The 12590-nt window shown below is 39.4% G+C and overlaps 1 protein-coding gene across 2 annotated transcripts in view; it reads right to left on the reverse strand.

Annotated features, from left to right (window-relative positions):
• The window catches only part of LOC149095870 (proprotein convertase subtilisin/kexin type 4-like), a 44184-nt gene that overhangs the window by 7245 nt on the left and 24349 nt on the right, over positions 1 to 12590 (reverse strand). The window contains exons 13-19 of one of the 2 annotated variants that reach the window (XM_089281697.1): positions 10562 to 10684; positions 10089 to 10277; positions 6922 to 7107; positions 6066 to 6176; positions 5063 to 5248; positions 4255 to 4365; positions 3816 to 3926 (exon numbers count right to left, since the gene is read on the reverse strand). In XM_089281697.1, the coding sequence (XP_089137823.1) occupies positions 3816 to 3926; positions 4255 to 4365; positions 5063 to 5248; positions 6066 to 6176; positions 6922 to 7107; positions 10089 to 10277; positions 10562 to 10684 (1017 nt within the window). The remainder of the gene's footprint in view (positions 1 to 3815; positions 3927 to 4254; positions 4366 to 5062; positions 5249 to 6065; positions 6177 to 6921; positions 7108 to 10088; positions 10278 to 10561; positions 10685 to 12590) is intronic. The other variant, XM_089281698.1, reaches the window with a different exon arrangement.

Here is a 12590-nt window from a genome sequence, read left to right on the forward strand (position 1 = left end):
GCCGAGTTATTTTCCATATTTACGAACAGGGACTCTTAATAATCACCATATACACAAAACAAAGCAGCAAAAAACATTTGTGTAGAAGAAAAAGTTATAATTCGGTCAACTTTTAATCCTGGGTTAGCGTTAACCGCCTTCCGAACAATCCTGCCCTGTTTTCAACAAGTTAACCTGACATGAGCCCACAATCCAATCGAAAATCAGCACTTGGTCAGCGGTCAACTTCCAAAAAACGCGTGACCTCGATGAGCTGTAAACTTGAGCCCGCGATATGGTCACATGATACTGGTCAGCGGATACCTTGTTTTGACAGATGTCAATTGATCATAACATGGATGTCCAATATCAAAGAAGTTCACGGTAAAGCAAGGGTGCATATCTCTGTCAACCTATTATTTGGAGTAAGGCCGCCATGTTGCGCGACTCTGTCGCCGTCGCCGTCGCCGTCGTGCGTACGCGCCCACGAGCAATACCGCTAGCCATGATAATCATGAGAAAATCAACTCATGGGTTTCCTTTTCTTTCCTATATGAGTATGGGGCTCCGCTTGGCGGCCCTTCGGGCCGCCGGAGCTCCGCTATGATCTGAGCTCAGATAATGTTTGCATTACGTGTATCTCACGGAAAAGAAGTATGTAAAAGCAGTTTACGCTCGAACAAGGTTTTGCACTTTGTAGATGCAAGATAAGTCTCTATCAAGTAGTGCTGATTACGTTTAATAATGTCTTCTCGTGGACCGTTTCTTTGGAATCGATACTCATTTGAAGTGTTTTTCTTTGCCAAAACCAAAGAAAATACGGACGACCAGTTGAGAATGAGAACGCTTTTGTTTTTCTTTTCTATTTGTTATTCTCAAACTCATTAATAATTCATGAAGTTTAAAGAAAGAAAATCATGACCCTGCCGGTGTTTGAATATTTGATCTTAATTAGCATAGAGTTAACGATTTTATTTCTCAGTTTTCTTCTTACTTTTAGGTTCTATTGAGAAGATATATCACGCACTCGAGACAGTGTTTGATCAAATTTCCAAACACCTCGTGGTTCGTCCAAAATTCTCCGCTGCGCGTCGTATTTTCAACTCTGTTCTCGGTGTTTGGAAATGTGGTCAAACGCAGTCTTTCGTGTTTGATATATTACTTACAAATGGTAACTAGGCACTTCTGTTTTTCAGTGTTTGCGATTAAAACTGACGAATCAGTGAATCTTGTTCCCACGGTCAGAAACAAGCAAACAAGGTAGACGCTAATCTAGCGGCACGCCCAGAAACTTCAACTTAAGCCACGTCCACACTACGCCTGAGAATTTCAAAACGTAGATTTATTTTAGGGTTAGGCCTACCGTCCACACTAATCCGTCATGAAAACCGTAGCTTTTCGAAATCGCTCTTCTAACTAGAGGAATTTGCGCTTTATTGTGGACGGAAAACATTTTGAAAAAGAATGTTTTTAACAACGATGACGTCACGATAATCGTGATTTTCCTCAGACACAAATCCAAAATTTCCGCAGCCTAGTGTGTGGGCGGTAACATTTTTATGTTTTCAGAGTGGAACGACGTTTTCAAATTTCACCGACGTACTAGGAAGGGACTTTAATATAAACTTTTGTGTGTTCTGCGGGATTTTAATGTCTTACATTAATAGCGATTCTTAAATGAGGAATTTTTATCAGAGATTTTCTAAACTGCTTGACGTGTGGAATCTTTTCCAATATTTCTGCAGACTCCACGTCGGTAAGTTAAACCGCAGTTTAATTTGATTAGACTTTGAGGTGGCACAGTGATTCTTTTGTTTTGAAACAGACTCCTCGCGCAATTTTTCGCTTTGTGTGAAAAAGGTAGGAGGGTTTTCAGGGCCCCTTAAGTTTTCGAAAATATAAGGTGGCTCTGAGTTCTCACTCCTAAAAATTTTCTCTTTTGGCTTTGCAAAAAGTTGAGGCGTGTCTCGCTGATTACAATGCGATGATAAAAAAATGCGGAGGTTACCGGACTCATCTTTTTTTAAATTATAAGCTCTTAAAGCAAAAACTAAGGGCCGTGTGTTTCTTACAGATTGTACCATTGCCACTGTAATTAATAATATCGAGAAAACGATCATGACTTCTTAATGAATGGGCATGATATAAATAATATGTACTTATTGACTGAGTGGGAGGGCCGGACGGGAAAATATTTGGCTCGAGGTCAGGACGTACGGACCGAGCGCGGCAAGGTCCGTACGTTCTGACCGAGAGCCAAATATTTTTCCGTCCGGCCCGACCTTACTCAGTCAATAAGCATTTTATCATATGACCATTTGTGTTGAAAATTTTGAAAATTCTGTTTGACAGAACCTAAATAGGACGCGATTACATAACATCAGACGGCCGCGCGCGGAACGACTACAATAAAAAACTTGTCACTTATTTCTTCGCGTCGAACAACAAACTCACAATTCATCGAAAAACACGACTCATTTCCTCATGTAAAGTCCACAATTACAATTCATGCTAAAAAGCCAACAGAAAGTTGATATAAAGCTGTCAACAATATGTCAAAACTATCAACACTTAGCGAGGGACAAAAGTTCGCTTCACGCTTCACTGAAATTGTTCACAAATCTTCTTCATCTGAGGACTCAAGAAAATGTCGGGGTCGTTTCAAGCTTTTCGTCGAACAAAAAACACAAGCGAGTTTTATTTTCTGGATGAACTGTACGGTAATGAACTTGTGTTCGTACTCAGTTTTGTCTCTTCAAACAACACTGATGTAGAAACTGCAGAGCAATTTATCCTCCTGTACACAAGGTATGTTTGTCATTTCTCTGGTTTAACCAACTTCTCCCAGAAACTCTGGAAACTCGAGGAAAAAATTTAACTGATTTAAGCTTATACGTACTTTGTTTTGTTCGCGTTGCTGGTTTTCTTGCTTTTGACCCACGATGAATTCTTTGATGCTTTCCACTGAAAGAAGTTTCGCCTCAAGACTGTTTGCTTATTCCAAAGGTTAATTATCGGACAGTTCATCCAGAAAAGTTGTTTTCTTGAACGCCTACAGGTTTGCTTGTTGTTGGCTTCTGAGAAAGTTGTTTGTGAGGAGTGTTAACTTTCTTTCAAAGCTTTCGGAATAGTTCTGCATCGGACAGTTCGCCTGGATAGTAGAATTCACTCTCAGAATGTTAACTTTCATCACTCATCTTGAAGAGAACAAACTTTTGCAGCAAAAAAAATTGTTTTTGTCATTAACTCCCATCGATTTTGCTGTTCGCGTTTCTAGTAGGGCCGTACGCATTTCTAGTAGGGCCGTACGGGTTTTTCCGGCCCTATCACTTCGACGCGTACGGCCCTCATACGAGAACTTTTTTATTATGGTTTTCAGGGGAAATTGCGCGCGGGGCCGTACGGGTCATATGATAAGAACTCTTATCGTCTTAACTGAACAAGAATGGTAAAATAGATCCATAAAACTACAAGTGTGAAAAATACTGGAAAACTCTTTTCAGCCGCCTAAAGTCTACTAAGGTCGTCATGATAAGAGGAATTCTGAGATGATTGTTGAACTGTGTGTTAATGATAAACAGCAGGAGCCTGTTGCTAATTTGAAGAAGTCTGTTTCTAAAAGTAAGCAGATCTCATAAATTGAAGCAACGTTACCTTTAATGTTTGGAAATTAGTATCTTTGGCAATAATTAAAACTACGATTTAGTAAATGAATGATTGATTGAATTGATGAATTGATTTATTGACTCACTGACTGACTGACTAATTAAATAGTCGACTGAGTGCCAGCAATTATAACACGGAACAAACAAAGGGAGCTTCAGTTAAACAATTACCTTGACAAACACCACAAGTCTTCCTACACATTTTCTTGACAGAAGGATGGGAGCAGTGACCGTTGTTAAAGTAGAATTGGCAATTGCTGCCACTATTCACGTCACTGCAAGCTGAAGTGAACGAGAAAGTGTTATCAGCGACATGTTGACTTAAAAAGGACCACTTTGTAGTAAGTAAAAACTGCTTCAACGCCTTTTCAGGAGTAAAACATCAGCTGTGACCAAAACTGGTCCAGAAAGCTCACAACATAAACGATGACGAGATATGTTGTTGAAACGACGTCATTATTTTCAAAAAGACGCCATCTTAGATTTTTTGAATTTTTGTTTAAATGTCACAAAATCACCAACGAGAGCTGCTTGCAAGGTAATTATTTGGTTAATTGCATGCATGTAAGTATAACAACGGAAGCCGAGCAATCTTCAGTTACACAATTACCTTGACAAACGCCACAAGTCTTCCTGCACATTTTCTTGACAGAAGGATTGGAGCAGTGACCGTTGCTCAAGTAGAATCGACAATTACTGCCACTATTCATGTCACTGCAAGCTGAAGTAAATGAGAAAGTATTATAAGCGATATTGTGACTTTTAAATAGAACTGATTTATCAAACATCATCTGTAAACCAATACTGAAGACATGATTGATTATCGCAATTATATACACAGCTTTAACAGCTGTGAAATTAAAGCCTAAGAAAACAATCAACGGGATTCCAACCCCTGAACTAAAACTGGTCCAAAATCCACACAACATGAAACAATGACGCCATTGCCGTTTCCAAACAGAACGCCATATTGGATTTTATGAATTATATAAAACGTTACAAATTCTTCAAAATCAATACACCATTTTGCTTATGCTAGCTCCAGTCCGTTGTGGGGGCAAAATTTGATGTATTTAATGAATTAACGATACCATTTTTGGCCGAGTGATCACTTCTTGCCCCCACAAGGGAATGGAACTAGGAAATATTTGCATCAGCAAAATGGCCTATTCTTTGGTTGATTACACACATGTGATTAAAACAAAAGAAACTATTGGCGGTTTTCATGTGACGTGATCATTTTTCAAAACAAAAAATTACTAGTCCTTCTCAAGTTTTAGTTTCATCAGATGTAAGACCGTCTAAGAACTTGACATTTTACAACTTTTAAACTTAACGAGGCTCTTCATTTTTTATAGACCACGTTTCAGTGTGTGCACTGTGGCTTGTACGAGCGAAAAAGAATTTAATAAGTTTACCTTGACACCTACGGACGTTACAAATTCTTGTTTCTGTTTCGGGTCCCAGGATGCTGCAGCCTCTTCCTCCGTTTTCCGGTCGGGGATTTGTGCAGGAACGAGAACGTTGTTGAGTTCCTCTACCGCATCGCTGGCTACATGAGCCCCAGTCACTCCACTGAGAGTATCTTCCGTGAATGGGGATTTCTGAAAATAAAAAAAATCCGTGTGTAAACAAGGAAAGTCTACGACCAATAAACTTGGACTCGATACTCTTAACTCTCTCTCCTTGCTCCCCTTCATTCACTCCTCACCCTGATCCTTTTTCGTACTTTGCCTTTCAATGCTAAAAATATTGTAATCTGCCAATTGTATTTTCTTTCTAAAAAGCATGCAAATAACAACTTTCTATTTATGTAAACAAGTAGCCTAAGGCATTGCCCACGCCTTTTATAGGATTCGTCCTTTCGAGGTTTAAATAGGGGGTGGCGGTAGGCGGGAAACCATATAATCACTTAAACAGTTAAATTTGTGCAATAAAAATAATAAGTAGAGAAAAGATATTTTTTGACAAGAAATTATTCAGCAGTGACAAAAGCATGGCGTGGTAGTTATGTCAGTGTTGTAATACTAGTTGCGTCTAGAATGTGTCAACCACTCGGAATAATTAAGCTATGATGCGTGCAGAATGTGTGAACCGCTGGGTTTATTTACGCTATTAATTATTATTCAATTTGAGTGGAGTTTAACCGTCGTTCGGTTTAAATGCAAACTTAGTGTCAGTCGCTTCGCGTTCGAGAAAGTAATAAAACTAGAGAGTCAAATAGCACGAGGAAACAGTCAGCAACGGAGTGTTTTTTTTCATTTGCAGTTGCTGTCAAGTAGTTTTAGATGAGACCCTGAAAGGACGCCCTCTTGATCATTGTGTAAACATCTATATTGACGAATTTGCACTGGCTTTTCTAATGCTTTAAGATATTTCTAAAGTGCTGATATTAACTTAAAAGATATTGAAAAGACAAACCTTGACAAACGCCACAAGTCTTCCTGCACATTTTCTTGACAGAAGGATTGGAGCAGTGACCGTTGTTAAAGTAGAATTGACAATTGCTGCCACTATTCATGTCACTGCAGGCTGAAGGAAATGAGAATGTGTTATCAGCAAAATGCTGACCTAAAAAGAACCACTTCATTTTAAATAGAAACTGATTCAACACCTTAAGCTTTCGAACATCAACTGTGACCAAAACTGGTCCAAAAACTCTATAACCTAGAATTATTACTTCATTATTTTCAAACAGCTACCGTCTTAGATAACTTGGATAACTTGGATTTTACGATTTTTTAGTCTGTAAATTCTTGATATTTTTATTGATTTCTGGGCGCTCACCAGAGTACAAATATGACTCTCGTTACCATACTGAGCTGTATAAATTTGTGTCAAAGTTTGTGTGGAAGTACATTTGTGACGGAAAACTGGACTACGGAACATTTTAAATCAAATTCTTGACTTCTTTTCTTTAATGGTTTCAATTTTACTTCTCCGTGGCATGACAAAAAAAAAAAAAAGAAAAAAGAAAAGAAAAGAAAAAAAACAGCAATTTATAATTTTTTAAAAAAAGATTCCTATCAAACTACGCTTGCCCCAGATCAAAGACCCTCGACCAATGGCATATCATACCAATTTGTTCCTGTATAACTTTGATGAAAAGTTACGGATTTAGCGTTCTTTTCTTTCATGAATTTAAAATACGAGCGTTTGTTGATGAGGGCCTGAATAGCCTCCTACCCCGTTAAGTAGGGTTTATGATGAGGTGCATAGTCGTATAACGCTGCGGTTTCAGTATATGATCGCACGAAAAAGAATTTAAAAAGTTTACCTTGGCACCTATGGATGTTACAAATTCTTGTTTCCGTTCCGGGTCCCAGGCTGCTGCAGTTTCTTCCTCCGTTTTTCGGTCGAGGATTTGTGCAGTAACGAGAACGTCGTTGAGTTCCTCCACCACATTGCTGGCTACATGAGCTCCAGTAGCTCCACTGCGAGTATCTTCCGTTGATCTGGATTTCTGAAAATACAAAAATAGGTTTGTAAACAAGGAAAGACTATAAGAGTAAACCTGGACGCTATACTCGAAACCTTCTCCTTAGGCCACATCTGGTCACTCCTTACTCTAATCTTATTTTTTCATACTTTGCCTTTTATACTAGACACGCTGTAGTCTGCTAATTGCTTTTTCATTCTGAGGAACATGCAAATAAGAACTCGTGTCACGTAAAAAGTAGCCCAAAGCACTGTCCATGCGTTTTACATAATTTGTCTTTTGGAGCTTTAAATAAAGGGAGGCGGAAGTCCATGCATGCGGTGGCTGTACACGCAGTCCGAGCGGCAATTTTAAACCGAGCTGTCTTACCCTAATGACACGATTTAATACTTTTCTTCACAGCTAAAGAAAATATCACGAACGTAGAAATGCATAAAATATGTAAGATGAGTAATAAAAATATTTGTTAAATTAAAAATTGGAAATAAAACAATGAGACAATAATAATAATAATAATAATAATAATAATAATAATAATAATAAATCAGGAGCCATAATCGGGGACGGAGACCGTAAGTCTTATGATATGCGCGCACCTATGATATGGGACAATTTTTCTATTTTTAGAACAAATTGCGCCACCATGACGACATATATCCGCGCGGATCCACGCACATGTCGGGGGTTCTCGCAAGGATGTTGTCACGTTCCGTGATGAAATGGTGAGAGTTGCGAGATTCTCTTGCAGATTTTTCACAGCGACGGCAGGGAATAAGGCAATGAATAAGATCCAGGGCTCTTACATGTAGGTTTATGTTCTGAGCTGATGGAAAAGGTGAGTTTTTCAGGGTTGAAAACAAGACTTCAATTTCGCGCTGTGAATGAATAATATCTGCTCGCGCTAGTTGAACGCGTAAGCGTTTGCGTTTGTTCTGTAAAGAAAAATTATGAAAGAAAACTCTTTACTCTGGTATCGAGCTAATTTGAGAGTTTCTCAAACAATGCTTAATCTTAACCAGAACCTGCTTTTGATAGTTTCTTATTGTTTCTGTTTGTTTGGCGAGTTTGCAAAAGTTTTGGAGTAGCTCATTTGCACAGTGCAGCGCGTGCACTTTCAAGTCCGAGTCGATGTTTTCAATTGTCAACAAATCTTGACAAAGATTTCTTTCGTTGTCTTTTGTGCTGAGATGCTGCAACAATTTTTACCAACGCCAAAAGGCTACTAACATCATATGTGTTTCTTTAACACAGTGAAATTTTACACTGCGAAAATAAAATAGACAAGGAGTTTTGATAACTAAACCAACAAAATCGAAATCGTTGTTCGAATTGATTACAGAAATCGTCATCGTAACTTATTTACTGATTTTACTTATGATTATTTCTGCTGTATTCACATATTTTCAGCTAGGCTTTTAATACGTTCTCAAACATTTATCAAGCTTAAACATATTTAAAAACTTCGCTCGATGTAAGTTGCCACACGAAAGTGCGGGAGTTCAATTTGTCATGTTTTACTGACTGTACAAAACACACATCGGCGGGCGCTCTTATTCATCGACAACAGACAATTTGTTGGATTTTTACACAACCAAAACTGAGCAGCGTCTACAGACATAAACTTATTGTCACTTATTGGGCCTTGATAAAACATTAAGCGTTGCTTACAATTCAGGCGAAACTCAAACTTGCAATTATTTTTTTACTTTTCGGTCGCGATCGGCTGTCGAAATCCTCGCAAGCGCGTGGCAATAGGAGGGACACTTTGAAGTCCAGAAACGCTGCTATATCCAACTATATCCAACAGGTTTTTTGTTGTGTTATGGAAAAGTTGTTAATGTTCAGCATGTGTGAAACTTCAGTAGAGTGGAGTAATGTGGAGCTCTTGTAAAAGAAGTAGCGGAACATAACTTGGTCAGTGATATAAAGCGGGATATAACTAAATTCGACACTATCTTACTTCACTCAAGCTGGAGCAGCTTACGACGAAAATACTTAAGTGAAAATTCCAACAGACATGAACGTATTGAGTTGTGGGCCAAAAGTATCAAATTATTTCGGGCATTTTGGACGCCATTTCCCCGCACTACATCCGCAAAAATCCTCGCAGCGTTTACGCGCGTGTACCGCACATGATGACGCAATTTGTTCTAATAATAGAAAAATTGTCCCATATCATGGGGACAGCCCCAATACTAGAAATAGCGCGCGCTTACGGTCTCCGTCCCCGATTATGGCTCCTGTAATGAATCCAATAACTTTGCGCGGATTGAATCGCACGGGAAGGTTGTAACGTACCATGGACAAATTGACTCATCCTAACATTTTTAACAGTCTGTGAGTATCCTCCGTGATTGATGATTTTTGTAAATAGGAAAATCTTTTCGCAAACAAAGGGCTGGCTCCCAAAGACAAACTCCTAACGCCCTTGTTCATTGAAGGTGGGCAACAGTGGAGTGAAGTACCAGTAGTCTTTGGTACTGTAACCTCTTCCAGGCGTTCCAGTTAGTTGCAGCGCAGCGAAAAAAAAAAAAAAAAAACGGCGAGCGACTCTCTCTCGCCGCGCTTCTCCCCTATTTTTCGTGCCGCGCCCCAACTAACTGAACATCTGGAAGAGGCTATTGGTACTGGGACCACGACAGAAGCTGTGAAGGTCTGGGAGGAACCCTGAACAAACTGGAAAACAAGGGCTATGACAAGTCTACAGAGGGCTAGTAACCCTCTCAGACTCAATCTCTGACTACAGAAACCGAAAAAGCTTTATGTGTACCATAGCTTGCTAAGAACTGAGATGATCAAACAAAGGCTTAAACGGGGTGGTTGGAAAACTCTTCCTAGACCCCCTTTGTTTTCTCGCTATCCTCATCTTTTCCCTACTTTGTCTTTCAGTTTGAAACTTACTTCCTTTCCTCCCTTTCGTGCTCATCAAGATCCTCGACCAATGCAATATCATATCAATCTATTTCCAGCTTTAATGAATTTCAAGTTACAAGCGTGCAGTTTACCTGGGCACCGTCTGCGGTTGTAACAAACTCTTGTTTCTGTTTCGGGTCCTAGGCTGGTGCAGTCTCTTCCGCCGTTTTTCGGTCGAGGATTTGTGCAATAACGAGAACGTTGCTGAGTTCCTTCACCACATTGCTGGCTACATAAGCTCCAATAGCTCCACTGTGAGTATCTTCCGTGAATGGGGATTACTAAAAGAAAAAAAGAAAAATCCGTTCGCAAACAAGGAAAGTCATAAAACAGTAAACTTTGACGCGAAGCCTGGAACTCCATCTCCCCCTATTCTAATCTTTTCTCGTGCTTTCCCTTTCAATGCTGGAAATACTGTCTTTTCTCGATCGATTCGTTGCCTTTTGAGGAGGCTCTCTTCCTCGTCATTCCTAGTCATTGTTTGAGTGCCAATGCTCAGAAAATTTCAATTCCATTCATTAACTACGTATATCAGAAAGAGTTTCATTCTTTTTACATTACGGACCTTTTTCGCGACGGTAGATATCGACTGTCTCTATACTCTTTGTCCCTCTGTCGACATGCTTGTTATATGCAAGAGGGTCGTCTTTAGTTCCGTAAAAGATTAACTTCAAACCTCGTAGTCGACCTGTTTAGGGAAACAAGAGTCAACGGGTGAGCTGTTGATTGGAAGCAAAATTATAGTTACAACGACATTTGAAGTGCAAATGGCTCGGCTTAGCCGCTGTATTGTTTATTGTACAGAAAAAAAGTTCTGCTTTTATTGATGATTTTATACTTTTAGATAACAAAACAAAAATTAAGCTTTATATAGTCTGCAGGGTTGCTTTCATGGGCAAGCACTGAATAAGTTCGTGTCAGTTTAAAGCAATATTTTGGTTTTATGGTTATGACTTAAGTATTGCTTTTCTTTCCACGCCACATTTTCCCTAATATATCTCTGTCCTTCTAGCCAGGATTAGATTCAGTATTTTATTAATTCAAGTTTATTCGCTTTCCGTACTTTACAACTTCACTTAATTTCATTACCTAACTAGTACGCTCGACAAAACTGTGCTGGATCGACGTTTTACGACAAGAAAAATAAAACAAGCATAAAGCAATGGCGGATCCAGACCTCGAGCTAAGAGGGGGGAGAGGGGTGGTTTTGTTTTCCTTGCCTTGCCGGCTTCTCTTCCTTCTGTGATTTCTTTTTGTTTTACGCGAACAATGGGGGGGAGGGGGGGGGGGCTCCCCTAGATCCGCCACTGTAAAGTGATGCAAATAATTTTGGAATTGTCCTCTAAATTCCAAACATGGATAGTTTTTTTTTTTTTTTTTTCACACAGAGTAGGCAAGTTTACAGCATAGCCAAATTGAAAACTACTGAAAATGACGCGATTTTGGGAAAAAATAGTCATAGTTTTCATCGACATGCAACGTAGCGTTAGACCAGTCTGTTTTTTTTTTTTTCTTTTTTTTTTTTTTTTTCGCGCGCGAAGAACATTGTTACGAGTTAGGGTACTTGTTTGTCATGAATTCGACGAGATGGCACGAGGAAGGTGAAATAATCCATCTAAACAGCACCTCATCAGCGATTTAGACAATCAGATCCCTCAAAGAAGGACCATAGAGCAAACCAAACCAAGTTATTTCAAGCTCCTATTTAAGAATATGTGAGAGAATGGCAAGCTCCTGGTATATGAGCCCAGAAAGAGATTCGAAAACATTTCGAGAAGCACAAATAGCAGTGTCTGAAGTCTTTGGCTGACAACGCCTTAACACAGCAGCATTATTTTGTGCAATTGTGGCTTGTCTGAGGCGCGAGCTATATGCTGCCATCTCCAAAACAGGTGGAAGACTAATCTAGTGGCAAGAACAGTTTAAAGACTTTTTTAAAGAAGATGAAAGTCTGAAGAAAGAATCGCATTTCAGTGGCCAAATAAGTTGTTAAGTCTTTCTCGTGCTTTTTTGTCAAATTCTTTTCAAAAAATACACAAACACGTAATTGTGTTCTGCGCAAAACAACACTTCAAATGTGACCTTTTTGGTCGTGGATACGCGAAGCGTAGAAACGACCATTATTATGGGACAGAGTATGCAAATGTGTCACTCACTCAGATGTAAACGTTTGGCCTACATCGTGGAGAGCTTGGGTACGAATTTCTCGAAGACCTCCAGAGTTGAGAGCGGCCATTTTGGCGGTTAATAAGCTTCGCTTTTGTAAATATGTAGTATTTTGCCTATACGCTTTTGCTTACACATAGATGAAAGCTGAGAGAGGTCTTTTATGACTGTGGTCATGTATGGGTCACAACAGCGCGGCAGCAAGGTCAAAGAATTGATGAGAGCCAAAGTCAGGAAAATAGACGTGAATATTAGGCTCATAGCTTTTTTCTTGGCTAGGGAATTTGATGGTTTTCCATTTGCTTTCTCTCCTTGTAGAGTCCAAGGTAAGCCCAAGGCAGCCTGTCTCTGTATTGTGTTCTTTTCTTTTTACGTTCACATTGAAATTCTGGCGGTGCTCGAATTTTAAATTCCAAACCCGTGATTTA

The sequence above is a fragment of the Orbicella faveolata genome, unplaced genomic scaffold (genome assembly GCF_042242905.1).
Source record: "Orbicella faveolata isolate gen_17 unplaced genomic scaffold, um_ofav_v1 contig_48, whole genome shotgun sequence".
Taxonomy (NCBI): Eukaryota; Metazoa; Cnidaria; class Anthozoa; order Scleractinia; family Merulinidae; genus Orbicella; species Orbicella faveolata.